Source organism: Candoia aspera, chromosome 2 (genome assembly GCF_035149785.1).
Source record: "Candoia aspera isolate rCanAsp1 chromosome 2, rCanAsp1.hap2, whole genome shotgun sequence".
NCBI classification, from domain to species: Eukaryota; Metazoa; Chordata; class Lepidosauria; order Squamata; family Boidae; genus Candoia; species Candoia aspera.
The window spans coordinates 167,471,502-167,491,946 of record NC_086154.1 but is presented as its reverse complement, the minus strand read 5'-3'; the positions used below and the strand labels follow the sequence as shown (position 1 = coordinate 167,491,946).

The window sequence follows — 20,445 nt, the reverse complement described above, 5'->3', positions numbered from 1 at the left end:
AATTGCTGCCAATATTACGGAGCTTTTGTCGTTTCGTTGAGGTGGTTCGCGTTGCTGTCCCGCCGCCTGCCTCGCCACGCGTTTCAGGGCAAGCGGGGAGCATTTCCCGCCGGCTGGTCGGGGTCGGTATTGTCCTCTTCTCCCCAGTAAGCGTCCCAGCCCTCTTCCGGTGTCGCTGTGGCCACGGTCATTCGGCGGTGAGGGGGCGGCCCCGGGTTGGGTGGTTTGGGGCTAATTTTCGGGGCGGGCTTGGGCGCGCTGGTCGGCGGTCGGTTGGCGAAGCAGTCCGCCGTCTTGTGCCCTAATTTGCCACACCTCCCGCAGGGCTCCCGGTTGAACTTCTTTTTAGGGTATATGGGGCCGGCCATCCCCCCGTGTGGTGCGGGTACCTTTTTCCCGACGTAGTTTGTGTCTTCCGTGGTTGTCATAAGGAAGGTGCGGTGCGCGTGTTCGGCTTTCCCCGCGAGGTGGATCCACCCGTGTAACGTTTCTGGGTCGTCGCGGTAGAGGGCCCATTGGAGAACGTCGCGGTTGAGCCCCTTTTTGAAGATTTCCAGCAGGGTGGTCTCAGACCAGTCGCAGACCTTTCCCGCGAGGGCTTTGAACTCCAGGGCGTAGTCAGGGACCGTGCGTGCGCCCTGTTTAAGTCTCTGGAGTGCGCTTTTCGCCCGTACTTTGGCTAGGGGGTCTTCGAAATAGTTTTTCATCTCGTTGATGAAAGCAGGGAAGGTGGCGAGGGCGGGGGAGCTGGACTCGTACAGTTGGACGTACCAGTCCGCCGCCCTGTCTTGGAGTTTGATTGCCACGGCGCCGATCTTGTCGGCCTCGGAGTCATAGGAGTGTCCGTGCCTCCCCATGAACTCCCTAGCGTTGGTGACGAAAAACGAGAGTTTTGAGGGGGTCCCATCGAAGAAGATGGGGAAGTCCTTTGGGGCCCGGGCGTTTTGCGCGGCCCCGCCTCTCGCTTCCCGGGATGTGGTGTCGGCCGCCTGTGCCGTCTGCTGGCTTTCCGCTGGCTCGTGTGGGTTCGGTGCTTCGCTCGGGGTGTGGGCTTGTGCGGGGACGTCATTGGGTGGCGCGGGGGGCATAAGCGCCTGGAGCATGGTCCGGAGTTCCGTCAGCTGAGCCCGCATGGCCGCGAGTTCAGCTCGTGCCTCCTCGTCCACAGCCCGCACCGCCGCTGGGGCCGGTTCCGTTGGCGCGTCCTCGGGGGGGGGGGGTTCATCGTCCCTCCGCCGCGGGTCCGCTTCCTCCTCCGTCTGATGGGTGTCTCCGTCGTCCTCCTCCGTGTCGAGCACCGTGGGGCTGTCGCTCCACGCCCGTTGCTGGGGTGCGATGTGGGGCGCGGGGTCCTCCGCTGGTTTCGGAAGTCGTGCTGCTCCCTCCCGCGGTCGGGTTGCCTCCGTCGCCATCTCCCCTTGGGGTTGGAGCTGAGGCTCGGGTCGGGTGGGGCGGGCGTCCATGGCTCCGGGAGTCCGCGGTGCCTCTGGCCTCGGTCGGTCCTCCTCTGTCTCTTGCCGCGCGGCTCGCCCTCCTTGCCCGCGCCGTTCCGGCCTCATCTTGCTGGTCTTCTCGCCGTCTACTCCTCCCGCGGCTCGTTGTCGTCCGGTGGGGCTCGGCGAGGCTGAGTTTATGACTCTCAGCTTTATGTCATGCGCTGCCTACCTCTGAATAACGTTCAGACACTGGGTTGCAAAGCAGGCTCTGGTTTATTTCAGGATAGGTACAACGTTGTTAGAAAAAGCTGAGAGTGACAGGAGCGCGCCGGTGCGGGGTTTAAATACCCCGCGCCGGTCAGCGCCCCCTCGCTCTCGGTCACGTCACCCCCCTTTGTCCCATGCGTTGCCCTGCCATTGGTTGAGGGTTTCTAGGATCGCCCATCCTCAGGTTTTCATTCTTCTGCTGATTGCTTTCAGCTGGGCGATCCCCGTGGTATTGCTGCTGATGGCTTGGGTGGCTCCGTGATCCGTTTATCTATTGTTTGTTAGCCGTTAGTCGTTGTGGGTTGATGGCTACTTAACTTGTACCCCTTCACCTATTTCCTTGTCATTGTCATGAGTGCCATTGCGCTGATTACTTTAGCTCAACGGCACTCATGACAGTTACAAAGGCTTCCGAAACCTTGTATCCCTTCAAATGTACAGATACATAAATCTCTGAGGCCAGTAGATTCTGAATGTAGGGTCATCAGCTGTCGTAAGTACAGAGGAAGAGGGCTTCTGGGCTAGATGAAAGATCTGATACTTTCCCACTGTAACCACCCAGCTGCCCCCCAAATAAATACACTAGGCAAAGTAGTGGAGCTACATTTGTGGTCGGCATCTAAATAACCTGTGTATAAATTCCCACCACTATTAGCAACTTAAGGGTAACAAATATCAAGGTGTTGCTGGCAGCAGTACTTTGGACTTGCTATTCATTTGTTTATATATTGCTCCTTTTCCAAGATTCCAGGTGGGGTTTACAAACAATAAAGTATAATGCAAAAAAATCCTATGAAACATGGAACACAAAAACACCTTTACTATCAAACTTGGATGAACAGATACAATCCAGACCAAAAAAAAAGCAACTGTACTAAAATTCAAAAGCTAGCTTGAACAATATCATTTTAACTTATGGAAGGACAAGCCAAGTGCTTGTTTGTGGGCAAGTTGTTCCAAAAGACAGGGCTACCACGGTGACAGTTTACTTTGGAATTCACATCCTGCTCCCAGGATGCTAAGTATCCCCTTGCTGAATGATTGCACAGAGCAGGCAGAGTATATTTGGAGGAGATGATTCCTAAGTTAACCCAGGATTGCATCTTGTATGAAACTGATGAAGTAGCAGGAGAATATATATTAGTATCATCCACAGAGTTGTCTGTCCTTGAAAACCAACTAGTTTATCCCCTAGGTTTTTAAAAGTCTGTTGCTTATCATTCTTGAAATGGGCTACCTATTGCTAAATGTTTACCTTACAAGTCCAACTTTTAGCATTAATACAGGTCTAATGTGTCTCCACAGACTTGCAACTTGTGTTCAGACGTATATCTCTAAAAAGCCTTGTACTGTACAAAGTGTAATACTAATCACACGGAGAATTTACAGTACTCCATTTATATGATGTCACAACACTTCAGTTTCAACAGCAGGTGATGCTCATGTTATATAATTATATGTTCTTAATATAAAAGGAATGGCTGAATGTTATATTAATGAGGAAATGGTTCATTTTAACTAACTTGTGCCAGTTATAATTTAAATTGTATTAACAATAATTAATTAAAATTGATTACTTGCATGGCCTCAAATAAGAAAATAATCTTCCTTTTAAAAACTTAACTCATTTATTCAAAATATTTGTATGGCAGCCCATATTATATAAAATAACTCTGGGTGGCTAACAACAAATATACAGATAACAAAATAACAAAAAATTTAAAAACCCTCTCATGCCTCCAAGCACTATAATAATCCCATCACAAAACCACAAATGCTGGGCTCCCCTTTCCTGATGCAAGGCCTGAGGGAAAAGCCAGGTCTTTTTTTTTTTAAAGAAACTTTATTAAATTTCAAAGTACAAGTAAAACATATAGAGATTGAAGAAAGAAGAAATGAAAAAAGAACAAACTTAAAAGTGCAGAAATAGAAAAACAGAAAAAAGAGTGACTTCCGACCATCTTCAGTAGATAAAAACATAAAACTACATTAACCTCTTACTCTATTTTTAACTATGGTACACATTATTTCTATATTCTTATAACAGTCCTAATTGTCAAGTCCCAAAATCAAAACTTCATTTTTTTTCAGTTTTAAGCAAAAAGTCCAAAAGCAGTTTCCAAGTAGAAACAAAATTAGACAAATTATGTTCTTTAATCAATGTAGTCAGTTTCACTACAATCTCTTCCAATTCCTTTAATTTCACCATCCATTCTTCCACAGTGGGAATCTGTAAATCCTTCCATCTTTGCGCATACAAAAGTCTTGCTGCTGTTATATATAAAAACAAAGTCCCACATTTCTTTTAAACTGTTTATCCATCAAGCCTAAAAGAAAAACTTTGGGCTTCAGTTGTACATTCACCTTAAGAATCCTTTGAATTAAGGTACATATCTAGTCCCAATAGATCTTAGCTTTCTTACAAGTCCATCAAAGATGGTAAAAAGTACCTTTGCCTTGAGAACATTTCCAACATGTGTTTGACATTCCCTTATACATCTTCGACAATTTATCAGGAGTTAAGTACCAATGATACATCATCTTATAAAAATTCTCTTTCAAGTTATAATTCAGTGTGAATTTCAGGCTGTTGCTCCACATATTTTCCTATTGATCTAACAGCTTTCCAGAAGACAAGGAGGGTAGGAGCCCTCTGCACATCAGGAGGGAGGCTGTTCCACAAGGTAAGCGCAGCTATGGAAAAGCTTGCTTCTTAGGTCCTACCAGATGGCAGCATTTAAGAGGGGACCTGGGGCTTGCACACCCCAACATATGCAACCTAGTGGGAGAAGAGGTCCTGCAGATACCCTAGCCCAGTGACATATAGCCCAGAGGTCATCCACAAGCATGTCCAATGCAGAACCCTGACTGAAAAGGGTCCAGATAATCTGCTTCTTCCAGGTTCCTTAAGAACTCAGTACTTACCACCCTCCTTCCTTCCTTAAAAAGGGAAGGTTGGAGACTGGACAAAAGTTGACCATCACAGCTAGGTCCAATGATGGCCTCTTAAGAAGAGGGTGAAGCACTGCCTGCTTCAAGGCCAGTAGAATCATCCTCTCCCTCATAAAGGCATGAACTGCCACTTGGACTCAAGCACGTATCACCTCCTGGGAAGCCTTAACCAACTAAGAGGGTCATGGGTCTAGAACACAGGTTGCAGAGCTCACAGCCACAAAAACCTTTGTTATAATCTGAAGAACACCACCAAAAATTCAGTCAAGTAGTTCCAATAGAATAATTGCAATATTCTTTTTGGGGGGGAAGCTCCATGCAAAGCATTCCTAGCACTTCCAGTCAAAAGGTATTATGCAGCTGTTATGTCTTTTCCTTCTCAATATAATATTTTGTGGAAGGAATGAAAAAAAATCTTATAGATGAAAGAAAATATTGTCTGGACCAAAATAAACCTCTCTGTTGCAGGACAAATGCATAAAAGAATCTTAGAAGTTTTCCTGCTTCTCCTAGGACTCAGAAGTTCTAAAAAGAGCAAGCGCGTTTAAAATTTTGTATGAACACCATCATATGTGATTAGAAGACCCCAGCATGCCAGGGCCCCATTTCAATTATTTCTCTTTAATTAATTGCCACTGCCCAGTCCCTAGCTGACGTTCTGGAAATTCTTCATGAAACTTACAGAATGAGAAAAAGATGCATACAGTATGGCTTGGTAGCTACTATATCCAATTAGAGGCTTCTTACCGTAGTCTGTGAGTAAGTATCCTCTGAGATTGGCTGTGTTTGCATAACATACTGAACCACAAACTGGCCAACTACATTATGTGTGGTTACATGTGGTTAGTTTTCACTCAATGTGTAGTATCAACTTAGAAAGAGAGGTTGAATAAGCCATGATTAAATTAGCCACAAGTGTTGTGTAAATACCCATTATTGAAAAATTGGATGAAACAGACAGTCTTGTATTTTTGCACTATCTGTTCACATTCAGTGCTACTGGAAGCAGAAATAACTATTTCCCCTTGTTCGTAAACTAGGAAAAATTATCTAACGTAGCCTGTCATTTTCAGTATTTTGCTGGGTCATAGTCATAATGTACTTATCAATTTTCAACAGGCTTTAAGAAGAACTCAGCAGTTTTTGCTCTACAGTTTCATGCAGGTCATTTGAAAAGCTTTAGGAAGCATATATCCTTCTGCTGTATTCAATTTACAATTTTTAATTTTAAAAGCTATCAACAGGGTATATATGACTTTTATACTTACCCATGGTTAAGCTAGAATTTGTTTATTTTCTGGGTTCATTTAACAACACTGGACCAAAGACTAATCACACTTAGTTTGTGTGAACCTTGCTGCATATAGTTAAATATTTTAAAAGATGGTAAATTTATCATAGCAGGAATCTGTCCTAGCATTAGCTTAGAAAGATTTAAACCCACTGAATAGTTATGGATAGCTAGGTGCACACAAAATGCTTAACTGGGTTATCTATACATCTGTTCTGCAAACCTCAAAATATAGTCAATTCAGGGTCAGGAATTAGATCATTCTGACACCCAAATATTCAGATCAATTATTAGTCAAAGTACTTTCATTTGGTCTGACATTGTTGCAGATGACAAACCCAGATACTTTGGGCTAGTAGCTTGCCCTGCCCAGCCCATTCTCCAAGGAAATGAGATGAAGGTGCAGAATGACCGAGAACCCAAAGCATATCATTACTAAACTTGTTACCAACACTTACCAGCCTAAGAACACACTTCCCAGCAAATGGACTGCAGCACCCCACAGCACATTCCCTGTTGCTTACCTGGATGATTAAAAAGGAGCCATTGATGTAATGAAGGCTTTCTAGTACAATATTCTTCTGGGTCAAGGGCTCTTGGAATACTTAGCAGGATTGGAGGAAATAGGCAGTGACTCTTTTTTTCTCCAAAATGGCAGCCCTTAACCCAATTAATATGATCGTACGCTGAGCCACAAAGTAGCCAACCAAATTTATCTTAACATATTGTGTGGATCCATCCCTAGAATGATGTGGATCTGGGCTTTCTCACTGATTTCTCATGTCAATGCCAAGTCCAGGTAAACAGTCTAATGCAGCTTAATGATTGCATTTTCCCCAAATTTTCTCCAGAGCTGCTGTTTTGATGGTTAGTGTCTGGTTTTTAGAAGGGATTTAAAGAATTGGCACATGTAGTTAGAGGTGGTTCTGAAAGCAATAAAAATGGGATTTGGGGTGGGGATACAGGTTACCCATCCCTGCAGTAAGCCATGGCTTATTAAATATATCACAGCTGGGTTCATATATTATAACACAAACAGCAGTTCACAGTGCTGTTTATAAACAGATGTTATATTTATTTTATATTTATATTTTGTTTATAAACAGATCACAATGACTTGGTTCTCATATTGTGTCAAACCATAATATGATTTATTTGGTTAGGGTTAGAGTGTAACTATTACTATGAGGCTTGTAGGGAGAAAGTGTATGTTATAGTGTGGGAGATTCTGAATGAAAACTGTGGTTAGAAAAAGTATTTGATTTAAAAATTATATCCCATATTTGCCCTGTATTTCGTTTCTTGGAATAGTTACTTGTCTTTTACCCTCACTAGTTTGCTTTCCTGTGAAATCCATTTTGGATTATACCTACCACAACAAAAGTTTTGTAATGGTGTCCATAACATTTTTCTCAGAATATAAAATATGTCTGCAAAATATGTTTGCCTGCCCCCAAAATCAGGAGACTCCTGGGGGAAAAGTTCCTTCATTCTCAGGGCAACCATTTCCTTTTTGTCAAAAATAATATTTAGTTTGTATTTTTCATATAGAAAAAAATACACAACAAAATACTGTATAGATAATTTCTTTATAACAGGGAAATGTTATTGCTGAGTTTCACAGAAATGTTTATTTTATCAGAAACGGTGATAGATTTGTATTCTTACCTTAAGTATGAGATCTTAACCTCCCAGCTGATATGTTTATAAAAGTTTATAGCAACCAAAGCAAGCAATGGTTCAGTTTTGTACTTGTTCCAAAGGTAATATATAGTATAGTATTTAAATCACTTAGGTAACCCAAAACAAAACAAAACACAACAGTCCAACCTTTTGATGTACAGTATGACCAAACTGAATTACTTAAGTTGAATGACTCAACTCTAGGAGCTACCTTTTAAAGAAAGCTAGTATTAGCAGATCTTTCTTGAAGTTCTGAAAAATTTGGCACATAACTTCTCTACCGTATCAGTTAACATGATAAACATATAGTTTGTGGCTTGGAAGATAATTTTGAGTTCTCTATCCCTTTTGTTGAAAATATTGATAATTCTACCCACTTTCTTGCCAGCAATAATAAGTAAGAATAAATTAGAAAAGCAAGCAGTATAACCATGATTGAAATTGGTACTTCAAATAACGTCAGTCCAGCTCTTCATATTAATCTTGGGATAACAAATTGTATTCAGGGGGACTGACTTTTTTTAATCTGCCCAGTCATGAGAACATGTTGATGTTTTCATGAATTTAATTGTTGTATAATTGATCTGGTTTATTGGTGGCATTGTTTCTGTGTTTTATATTGTTATATGGTTTTTTAATTGTATTATTTATCTTCCTACTTTAACTGTACACCACTCTGAGAGTCTATGCTGAAGGGAATTAATGGTACTGTCTGTAGGCCAAGTAGGATGTAACAGCAATAGCAGTGTTTGCATTTCTGCCCTATTCATACACAAAGTGGAGTGTGGCAGAGTGGAAAAGATATTAAATTGATCAAACAAAATCAGGGAAGGCTGATCCATTTGTCACTTTTGATGTAGCAATTAGACACAACCATCTTCTGTTTTTATCCATTAATCATACCAATGTATAGTTGCTGCTGTTGAAACTACTTTTTTCCCAGCAGTTTTGTCTTTACCATTTCAGTCTGCTGGTTCATATGGTAGAAGCTCTTCCATGTTAAAAAAAAAATCTTTCCACATAAAAATGTGAAAGAGATTCTATGCTAGTCATCTCTCTGATATGATTAACCATGGTTTATTTAACTTTATTAAATAAGTTACCATTGGGAATTTATGCAACGTCCTAAACCATAAATTGCTTTCAAAATTCACATGTTACAGCTTAGCTTGATTGCAACCAAGGCTATGTATGAGAAATACATATAATTTCTACAAAAATGACAGAGAAAAACTTTAATTTTCAGTCACGGAGCTTGGTTACAACCAAAACAATAAAAAGGCCTGTGGAACTAAAAATTAACTTTAAACACCTCACCTCTGTATGAATAAGTATCCCCAGCTTAGAAAAGCACTGAATGCTTCCAATGAAATAGACTAGCCTATGAACTCTTATGCCAAAACAAACTTGTTGATCTTTAAAATGCCTGAGGATTCTTTGTTGTCGTTTGAGAATATGGAATGTGGGGAACTGTATCTTGTGCCACAATAAGGTCCTTGGGATTCCTTCTCAACTATTGAAGTCTGAAGTTGTTGGCTCTGAGTGCCTTGCCTCTGCATATCACAAAAAGCAGGATGTGCATTTAGTTCCCTTTACCTCCACCCTTCTCTCTTGTGAGTTTTAGTCTGCCCCACCTTTCTAGAGCAGTAAAATAATCTCCTTTAAGCCCAAGGGAGGTGTCCAAAGGACAGGGGAAAAGGAACTCCCAATATTAAAAGGTGATGCCAAACATTTTACTGAGGTGGATTTCAAGAATATGGTTTAAGAGGAAGGGAAAAGAAACTGGAAATTAGGCAAACTAAGAAATGCCAGTGTTTTTAACATAACCTGGAGATACAACACATTTCAGGTATTTGTAGTAGTGACTGCTAATGTATATGAAGTTTGATGTGGAAAACTAAGGGAATCCTTCCATATAATTTTTCCATTGCAGAACATTCTTCAGAATTAATTTCTATGCAGTAAATGTGTCAGATGTTTGTAGAATTGTACTGATCACTACCTGGAAAACACACACACACAGACACAAAATCTCAGGAGTATTTTCTCATTTGGATCCTCTTCAAAAATGTCCATGTCACGTTTAGTTTATTGGCTCATTCTCATAGAACTTAAAACATAGGATGAGGGATCTTTATGCAAACATGAATGCAAATACAGACACACATAGATTTGAACAGATTTTTTTTCCAGAGAACTGTTCTTACTATGCCTAAACCTCGCTTGCAATTTTATCTAATAAATTCTTCTTTCCAAAGCTGTTTAAGGAGGTTATTATTTCTAAATGGTGAGGTAGGGTTTTTTCCCAGGAATTTCCAAGCTCAAAATGTTTGAAAAACGGCATGTTTCTTTCAAAAAGCAATTATTTCATGTGAGGAAAAATGTTTGGAAATGGATAGGTCAGACTTTTAGCATCAATATAAACACCTTTGCAGCTTGATAAGAAAAAGTAGTATTAACATAGCCATGTCCATGGCAGATAAGATGTGTAGGGCGGGTAGTTCATTTCTTTTTTTTCCGTTTCTTTTTGGAAACTCTCATTTTGCACTAAGCCATTAGATGTGTTGTGTGATCCTATGGTGGAGCTCAGCTCCTTTTTCCATATAAATACTTAAAATAAACTGTTAAAGATGGCAAACTTAGAAAAGGATCATTCATACTCTGAAAATCCACAGCAGCCAGGGGCCACGTCTGAGGAGTATGCCGTTCCAGGTAATACAATTTATTTTGGGAAAGGGAGTGCTTTATTGGAGACAGATATGCATTTTTCAAGGATTACCGGCTCTCTGATCCTTGCCCCTAATAAACCTCTGTTCTTATTTTGCTTTTGGTGAATAAATGTTGGGAGGGTCTTCTGAAAATATTGTTTGTGTGCAGTAGCATCTTTAGGCTTCAGCCCTTTTCCCTTGAACAAGTGAGGATGGAAGCAAAACGTTATAGCTGAAGGCATTCCCTAAACAGTGTTGGACTAGGACTGGGGTGATCAGGTTTGGATCTCCATTCAGCTATGAAGCTCGCTGGGTGACCTTAGAGTAGACACTCCTCACCTCATTTATCTTGCAAGGTTGTTGCAAACATATAATGAGAGGAAACATGGGATATAAACGTGGATCAAGAGAACATTGATTTGTTCAAACTGCTTCCACCTAAAATGTTCCATCTGTCTTCATCCTCAGATTCAAACTCTGGAGAATAATCCACCCTTGGCAATAACTAGCGCATGTATATCCCTATATACATGCGCTAGTTATATAACACTGCTTGCTACAGTGGTGCCAATGAAGGAGACCCAGGGCATTTGCAAGGGAGAAATAAAGACCAGGAGGAATACTGAAGCATTTCTATAGTAGAGCTAGCCACCAATTAAGTCAAGGGAACAGATGCCAGCATTTTATTTCAGGTGTCAGGAAAGATGTGCAAATTATTACTTTGCTGCCTTGGTTTTATTGCCAGGGAGAGGGAGAAGCATTGATGGGATTTTATGCCTCAGGTACCAAAATAATTTGATCCTATGCTGGGTGCCATGTGTATCTTGATCTGGGGGAAGGATGAGTGCTGTTTTATGTTCTGCCTCAGACAAGCAAATGTCTTAGGCCCACTTTACTGCTAATTCTCCTCACACCTCCTGCACACCTCCCATAAACTGCCATGAATAATATATAGAAAAGCAGGGGTAAATGTGAAAAACAGGCAAGTAACTACAATGGCTCTATTGGATTTGTTTCTAGTCCAGGAGCCTTGCAGTGGGAAAATGGGATAAAATGGCTGAGAAGAGGAATTGGCATGGGAAAATAATTGAAAGAGAATTAAAAACAACTCCTCCTCCTAGCCAGATCTCCCTCCTGCATCCCTATTGTAAATGGCCATTACCGCCATATTTAGCCATTGGAAGAAAGTCAACATGTTGGTGAACCCTAGATTGAACTCCGAATGTGTATTCTAGATGCACAATCACAAATTGTGCAGTGCTTTCCCCTTTATTTTGTTATAACTACCTTCCCAAATAGCTGTTGTTCTTCTGGGTGTACAGCCAGTCTGACATACCCCCGTCCTATGTGCATAGCCAATTCTGTTGTAATATTGAACAAAAGGCATAAGAGCAGATGATGTTGCCGTAGAATTGCTGGGGGCTATCAGCTGGGGTCCTTACTGTGAGAGAACAGTTTGTCAAACCTGTCCAATTTATGCTCCGCTTGGGGGAAGAAGTACAGTATTATTTCAAAAGGTTTGCTTCATTGTACCAGTTGCACATTAGCACAAAGCAAAAAACTAAAGAAAATGATAAAGTCTAATGGTGAAATGATGAGAGACAGGTTGGTGCACTAGGCACTGGCCAAATGGTATAGAGAGCAAGTCTCTTAAATTGCAAGGTATCTCATGCTGCCCTCACATCAAAGGCTGGAGGACAGATTCACCTCATGCATAGGCAGACCTTCTTTACTTGTTGCTGAAGTGGACACTATGCATAATATTCCACATCTGGATTGAAACAGACATCTGTGTCTTGCATGAACCCATGAATCCAAGCCACAGAGAAGCCTCAGGTGGCAGGCGTTTAGTAAATATGCTGATGCATTGTTTTTATTTTTGTTTTATGGTACAGTCCATTTAAGATAGATACCATTTTAATGGTTACATCTGAATACTGTAGAATGTAGATAAATGAATCTTAAGATGTCACTGAAAAAGCTCATTGCTACAGCTGATGTGCTTCTATTACAAGTAGAGTTAGTTTGAGTGATCTAGACCACTTTTCCTCTTGATATCCTCATAACATATTATAATAGCATTATGAATTGCTGTTAGTGACATCACCAATTCTAATGAGGGAGAATCAAGTAGAAATGTCCCAAACTTTGGGGAAACCATTACTTTAACGCCTAAGGAAATTGTTAAAAGAATTTATGAACAAGATGCATTTATCTTTACACATGTTATGCATCTTGTTAAAAGCAAATGAAATGTAGATTCTGTCACAGCTAGAAAATAAATTTGTTATTCACCACATGTTATAGCTTTCATATCTTAACTGACTGTGAAATATCGGCCTTTAATGTCCGTAGAAAGAAGTCCTGATAGATGGTTTTCCAAAAGAAAGAAACAAGAAAGAAAAAAAAGCGTATTTCCCATTTTGATATTGGGCAAGTTGGGTGTTACTCAGATGACAATAAATGTTTGTACCAAATGGAACCCTATATGCCCAAATCATCAGGCCAGACTATAATCTTTCCTAAGGTTGTTCTATATATGTTATCTCCAACAACAACAAAATGTTTCTAAGTTTACAGCTGAATTTGTTAATCATCAAACAAAGCTCTCACACCCAGGGCTGCAACTGGGGGGGGCAAGCGGGGCATCTGCCCCGGGCGCCACACTGCGGGGGGGGCCCCAAAATGAGCACTGGGGGGGGGGTGCCAAAATGGGCGCGGAATCCATGTTTGCCCCAGGTGACACAACCCTAGTTGCAGCCTTGTCACTCCCATATATTCCACTGTTTGGACAAAAGTGTTTGACGTCATTTCTCTGATCTGGACAAGACGACCCTTTCTACTCTCATCTGGAGTTAGCGATCGGTGAGTCAAAAGTGAAATGCAACACAGCAAGATGCACCAGGTTTGTTTTTCATGAAATGTGCTGTACAGCCTGCAGCTGCCAGGTTACATCGTAATGTCTGCAAGTGTAACTAAATGGACAACCATGACCCTAGACTGCATGCAATTGTATAAAGATACTATATTTAGAGAATAAAGCTTTAGCATTTTTAAAAAAGCTTTGGGCTGCTTAGCTGACTTACTAAATTTTGCATACTTTCCTGGAATATTATTTTAACCCCCTGAAATGGTTTTCACGAAGAACTAAAATAGTCGCTTTTGTTGTGATTGTGACTTTACATGACTTTACTGTTTCTCTGGCTTGTCTCAGCAGATTTTTTTTTAATGGAGACAAAAGACGATCATATGTGATAAATCCTTCAGCCATTGTGGAAGTGTTTGATTGGAATAGGGTTCACTTTGTGTTCATGTAGCTAATGAGATACATGTGGGTTTTCTGAAACCCGCTCCTCAATATAACCATCATGTAAATATTTGTTGTGTGCAGTTAATTTTATAAATGTAATGATTAACCCGACATATTCTTTAGGAGTTGCTGAAAGGGCTCTGTCATTGCTTTATCAGGTGTGCTCTCTTCCTGTAATATCAGATTTCTTATCAGAGTAGTCTCTTAGCATAATTCCTGCAACTGTGTTTCTTGTTGCTTACCTCTTGCAGATGTTGGCATTTCACACCGCTTGAGAGACCGAGAACTTCTCAGAAAAAGGAAAGCAGAAGCAGACGAAAAAGACACTCAACAGTGGGTTCTGGGGTAAATTAGGATGGTGACAAAGTGATGTTCATTTTAGAGACGAAGCAATCTGCTGTGATATGTTTGTTCACGCATAGCTTTAAAAAGGATGTTTTGTGTCTAAATAATGACACCGAAGTTACTCTTGCTCTGATGAAAAACAATTTAGTCCTGTTAAAGTTTCACCAAAATCAATAAGACAAATTAATCATAGTTAACAAATCCTGTGATTTGCATGGCCATGAGCTGGAGGGCTATGGGTAGGGTTAAATTAGCAGAAGGGTAGATTTCTCTTCTAAGAAAAAGAAGAATGGGAAGGTATGCTAACCTTTTTTTGGCCTTCCCTCTTGTTTGGAAAGCTCTCCTAGTACACCTCATAGATTGACCTGCCAGTGATTCATTCCCAACTCAAATATTAAAGCTTTTACTTATTCCATTCCTTGACAACATGACATCCCCCATTTGTATCCTTGGATCTTTTGCCCTGCCCATTCTTGCACTGACAGATATGCATTCACACAAATGGATGGGATTTAGATGATAAGATTCTGGAAATGCATCTGTTTTACTTATTTGCACAGCAGCGTAAACTCCAGGGTAAACTCTTTATACTCAGCACCGGCCGAGTCTACTCTATGCCCAGAAAACGGAATTCTGCAATGCATAAATGGTGCCAATAGAATATATTTGCAACATTTGATTTAAAATAACTTATTTTGCAGTGTTTCATATTGGGCATCATTTATTTTGCTTCTGATAGAGGCAAGAACAAGGAGCTAAAGCAGACACAGAAAATCCCCCTTGACCACCACACATTCTATTCAGTTACCCTTTTGGCTTCTGAAATTTCAGTAGACATATTTTTGTGCAATAAATGATAAAACCGTGTGTGTGTGTGTGTGTGTAGGTATGTGTGAATGTAGATGTAGATATATACAATATATAACTTTATTGTAAACCACCCAGAGTCCTCCTTTTGGGGGAGATGGCAGTGATAGAAATTTGAAAAATGAATGAATGAATGAATAAAATATCAAAGCTTGTTAATTTGCATTCAGATGTAAGGTCATTTTTTTTTTGCCATTATACAATATCCTTGGACGATAAGGCTTCAAAATGGTGTTTCAACTAGGGGTTTAATTTGTTCCTTCACAGCCCTTTCATTGCTGCTGCTGCTGCTGCTGCTGCTGCTGCTGCTGTTATAAAACCAACCCCTTCCCACCCACACTGCATTTAATAAGTTTGATTTTATTTATTTGTTTGTTTGTTTATTATATTTTATCACCCCCCATCGCCCCCCTAAGGAGACCTGTATTTACCTAACAACCATGAAAAGAATCCCCAACAGGGCATGGAGAACTACGTGAGATAGGTAGCCGTATAAGCCCTTTAAACAAACAAACAGATTTCGAAGATAAATAGATTGAAGTGTCAAAGTTAGAGACACCACCGCCTTCCTTCGTTGCCCAAGCCTTCCTCTGCTGCACAGGTACGACCATGGCTTTGAGTTCTGCAGGATATTGAATCATTGACCAGGAGCACATTCTGTCCTCTCATGAATTGTGGTATGAACTCTGGTTTGCTCATATTGAATGGGAAAAAGTTGAATAAATAATCTTAAAAACCAAGCTAAGAATTTTAATGTGATTAAAAGAAGGGTATTAATGGTTTTCTGAAAAGGGCCCTTCAGAGTAATCTATCAGTTCCAAGAATTTACAAAATAATTTTTTTGTGTACAATCTGGTAGGGAGCAAAAGAAGCACAAGCGAGCACAGAAAGGAAGAGCAACTAGAAAGGGCCGAGGTCGGCGTCAGGCTCTACAGCAAGAAGCACAACCAGAATCGCAGCCAGAGGAAGCAGAGAGCCATGAAACGCAGGTGGCCGCAGTGGAGGAAAAGGCTGAAGTCACTCATGGACTCCATGAAGAATGTTCTGCCCCTCTGGTGGTAACTGAAGGGCTATATTCCCAACAGGAAGTAACTCCATCTGTTTTCAGATGTGGTAAGTTCTGTAACTAGCAGCCTTTGAAAATAAAAGCTCTTTTAGTGAGAAGCTTATTATTCAACCTGAAGTAAATTTGGTCTGGATGATAAGGTCTCTCAAATAATTTCGGAGATCATTTTCCCTGTCCCTTTCCATGATTCCTCTGGAATCACTAATCAGTTGGATCAGATAAGAATCTAGTAGCTACCCCTACTTTATCACGGAGAAGTAAATAAGGTAAAAATGTAGTGCTCTGGTCCTCCCTTCTGGATCTTTCAACAGTAGGGGCACTTAGATATGATAAGAGCAGGGCTGTCATATCTGATCTGCAAAAATCCTGATGACCATTAAGGGACAAGAAAGAGCTGCCAGCTGGTGGTCATCTAGATCTTTGCAACCCTGATTTGGTAGCCCTAGTTTAGAGTTTTGCTAGGACTGTTAAATTATAACTTAGCCAGCTTCACATTTCTAATATCATTGCAGTGCTTCATATTTTTCTTCAGTAATTTGGCTGAAAGGACAACCACATCAATATTAGGGCCAAATGCTATATTAGATTAATATTTCATTCATTCATTCATTCCATTTGTATAGCCACCCATCTCACCTCGGTGACTCTGGGCACCTCACAATAATTAAAACAATACCCCAAACAACAACAAAAATTGATGAAAAAGCCTCCAAACTGTCAATAAAAACTGCATTAAAAACAAAAACATAACCCTAATCAGTGGCAGAATCCAGTCAGTACCCCACTTTCAGCACAGCCATTGAAGAGGCTCACCACTACCACCAGATCCCCAAGTGTGGTGGCACAGCCATGTTTTCAGAGCCTTCCTAAAGGCCAACAGGGTTGGAACTAATCTAAGCTTCAGGGAAACAATGTTCTAAAGGGCAGGTGCCCCGGCAGAAAAGGCTTTCTTCATGACGGTCCTTTGTAGACAGGACCTGCAACCTGCCTCTCCTGCTGGATCTGATGGGATAGGTAGATGTAACTGGGGAGAGGCGGTCCCCAAGTATCCCTATCCCATGCCATAGTGGACTATTGTATGTTATTAATCCCCTGTTTGTGGTATTTATATTTAGACTAGGAAAGTGGTATGGGACATTTCCCCCCACTGTTTGGCATTCAGAACAAGTACTTATTGAAACATAAGTTTCAGAGAGAAACTTGTAAGAGATCAGATGACTAGTCTCTTGCTTAATATGTAGTCTGGCCTTTTGAATGTAAGTTTACAAAGTAGAAATACTTTTAATGGAAGTAGAAAACTCAAGATCTTTCCTAGAGAATTACTGATGAGTCTCAGGAAATAAAGTAGATGTATTATATTTTAAAATAGGATTATATACTAGAAAAAGAAGTCTACAGCTTGCGCTGTAGCCCGTAAACTGGACTGCTACCTTTGGAGGTGATGGAGAATTTTATCCCATTACCTGTGTTAAAGTAAGTCCAGTTTTCAGTCCAGCTGGCTTCTCTTTGTGGAATGGGAGGGGATCTCATCTCATGCCTTTCCATAAGTTACTTGGGCCAGCATTGTCAAAATGTAGTAATTCCGTAGTTCAGCGTGATTGAGCTGGTTCCTCTATCAAAGACTATTTATTTATTGATTAGTGTAGTACAGCTTTAAGTGGCATAAAAGAGGACAGAAGTATTAAAAAAAAGGAATTTTAATACATACCGTAATTCCTTTTTCAGCACTGGAGCCCTTTTTTGTGCTTGTCCACTTCTATTTTATTCCATTCCATTCAGATTTGAATGTAGCTTTTTATTTTATTGAAAAAATCTCAAGGGGGATTATAGTGAAATAATCACAAATGCAATGATTTAAGGAAGTCCATGAAATATTTAAAGAACTGGTGCCTAGGTAGCAGAGAAGTAGCACCTGGCTTATATGTTCTAATTTTGTACCATGCAAAAGGATAATAGACCTGGTTTTCATAACAATAGTGTCTGAAGAATTACTAGCTATAATTCTTCTTTGTTTCTGTTAACTGTGAATATGTCATCAGTAATGAAAAATCTTTGAGGACATTTGGGAGTCAATGTTTCTTTCCTTTTTTGCTTAAACAGTGCTTAGTTAAGCTTGGCTATGGTTATTACCCAGAGACACCAGCATTCTTTAGAGCAGTGGTTCTCAACCTTGGCAACTTTAAGACGAGTGGACATGGCTGGCTGGAGAATTCTGGGAGTTGAAGTCCACCCATCTTAGAGTTGCCAAGGTTGAGAAACACTGCTTTAGATCAAACCAATAGAAATATTTGTAAGTGATAACTTGTTTACTCCCTCCCAGCCCACCAACCAGCACTAGAGGAGACGCCAAGACCAGAAGAATCAGAGGACCCTCAGTCTTTGGAAAATGATCATTTGGAGCAAGGTTTATTTGGCTTTTAATTTAAAAGTTGGGTGCAGATGATAATTGTTCCTATTCAATGTGGAAATGCTATTAGGCTACATGATACCTGTCATTCTTGTGTGAGCAATAAAAGTCCGGTAGCCTTTGTTGTCATCTTCCTGCGATTTCTTCTTTTTTTAAATACTCAATGGCTCCACCTTCCTTTGGAGGACAGGAGATTTGTAATTTGTAATGTTGGGTTTACTGACCTATATTCAGATGAAGCAGCCTTCTTCATCGAGTATCTTTGAGATGTGTTAGATTGGAAGGGTCATTATCTTCAACCATGATGGCCGATGACAATGGTAGCTTTCATCCAAGACATTGTGTAGCTCCAGGCTAGGAAAAGTTGAAATGGAGGCAAGTAGAATGCCTCTGCCAGGCAGCAGCAATCACTGTCTCACATTGGAACTCTAGAGGGAGATGCTCTGCATCCATCTACAGGTTCTTCCTCTGCTTATAGGTAATGTGTTAGAACAGGAAAAAACAAAAATGAAGAACCTAGAGGAACAAGCAAAGACAGATACCTCCCTAGCAATTTTTTTCTCCTTATTTGTAGTTATTGGGGAAGTGAATATTTGAGCTATACCATTTGGTGCTGCAGATGGGACCTACATGGCTGAACGCTCCTCCAGGAGCCCATCCCAGGCACTGAATTAGTGAGTAGTCCATATGTACATATGCAAAATAATATAATTATTTTGTTTTTTTTATTAAATCCCTTCAAAGAATGACAAGGAACTGATAAGTCAATTATTCTGCCTCGTTCGTACAAGCTTATAGGCCATCTTGGAAGCAACTTCTCTCATTTGTATACTTCTGTCATTTCCCACCATTTTTATATTTTCAAATATTCAGCTGAGAGGAGAAAGATGAACTGTACAAGGTCTTTGGACTGGTAGCATTTGGAACTCTCCATTTGGAACAATCCACATATTAGGACAATGGATTTTAGCCTAGTCTCCTTTTCCATTTGTATGTAGAAATTATGTGTTTGAGACCATGTATGAGGAGCCCATCCCAGGCACTGAATTAGTGAGTAGTCCATATGTACATATGCAAAATAATATAATTACACATACCTCCTGTTCTGCTGGTTTCACCTGTTAAGAATAAGAAGGAGAGGTGTAGAAAAATATAGACGAGCAACACTTCTACACCATTGGAGTTTTCATTTCTCAAACTCTCAGAAGCAATTTGAAGGCAATCCATTGTTCGAGTTTGAAACAGGTGGTTCTGGAGATTTGGAAGTGTTTAAAATAATGAATAATTAAATTTATTGTGAAATGTCCTGCCATAATATGTTTGATTTTTGTATACCTCTCAGAGACTTTGGTAGAGAATGATTTAGGAATCTAATAAATGAATACATATTTTATGAATTTGAAATGTTTTGCATATTCCTATGATCCACAGTTGTTTTTAGTTCTATGTGAAATGCTGAGAACAAGGACTGAAAATTGCTGCCCAGACCTGAGCAGCTGGAGGTCCTGCAACAATTACCCTGCCCCTCTCAACGCATCCCCACTCCCTACAGAAAACGTTAAAAAAAGAAAAAAGGCCAGTAGCCTAGTAGATTTTGTTCCCTAATGAAGTGAATGTGGAAACTGACAAATTCTTGGCAACATTACTCCTATTCTTTCAACTGGGCTGTTGAAGGGAAGCTGCAAAATTATTAAGCCAGCATTAACCTCACAGGACCTGAAATGCAGGAGCCAGGAGGATGAATGAGGCAAGAGCTCCATCCAATGGTGAAATGGAGTTACAGCATCTAAAAACATCATCCACTTACCCCTGTTGAGGTTTCAAATAAACCACACCTGAACTGGGAACAGCTTTTCCATGCTGCTGATGCCATGGAGACACAGAGGTTGGGAGCACCTTGCAAACTAGCACAGAATATACAAGGAAGTGACCTAAATATTACCAATGTGGATGTTTTAGTGCAAAGGAGAGCAAACTTCAAACTTCTGCGTTTTTAAATTATTACTATCAGAACCTCAAATTGCATCAACTGGTGCAATGTGCAAAAAAGTGGCACAGGGCAAGCTCACGCATTGCAAATTTAAGGAGCATTCTGCCTTAGAACACAGAGTGA

General features: G+C 40.5%; 1 protein-coding gene and 1 long non-coding RNA gene across 4 annotated transcripts; both read left to right on the top strand.

The window, feature by feature from the left end:
- Nucleotides 1–9,257: 9,257 nt before the first annotated feature.
- HEMGN (hemogen) lies at nt 9,258–18,461 on the top strand. Of its 3 annotated transcripts, XM_063294811.1 has the most exons (5): nt 9,258–9,347; nt 10,260–10,341; nt 13,899–13,992; nt 15,719–15,972; nt 18,246–18,461. In XM_063294811.1, exons 2-5 carry the CDS (start codon nt 10,260–10,262, stop codon nt 18,344–18,346), a joined length of 531 nt encoding a protein of 176 aa, XP_063150881.1. In that variant the 5' UTR covers nt 9,258–9,347; the 3' UTR covers nt 18,347–18,461. The 3 variants fall into 3 exon arrangements, with proteins under 3 accessions (XP_063150881.1, XP_063150880.1, XP_063150882.1); XM_063294810.1 differs by lacking the exon at nt 9,258–9,347 and having other exon boundaries at nt 10,150–10,341; XM_063294812.1 differs by lacking the exon at nt 9,258–9,347 and having other exon boundaries at nt 10,154–10,341; nt 13,899–13,980.
- Nucleotides 10,572–11,323, top strand: LOC134491220 (uncharacterized). The gene is made up of 2 exons (XR_010067302.1): nt 10,572–10,735; nt 10,935–11,323. It is a non-coding gene; the product is annotated as an uncharacterized LOC134491220 (long non-coding RNA).
- Nucleotides 18,462–20,445: the final 1,984 nt, after the last annotated feature.

Excerpts from the sequence above, each read along its gene's own strand:
- HEMGN (XM_063294811.1), top strand. The coding sequence starts at position 10,260 with ATGGCAAACTTAGAAAAGGATCATTCATACTCTGAAAATCCACAGCAG. Across the intron at positions 10,342-13,898 it reads TGAGGAGTATGCCGTTCCAG|ATGTTGGCATTTCACACCGC; the intron begins GTAATACAATTT and ends TACCTCTTGCAG. Across the intron at positions 15,973-18,245 it reads TCCATCTGTTTTCAGATGTG|CCCACCAACCAGCACTAGAG; the intron begins GTAAGTTCTGTA and ends ACTCCCTCCCAG.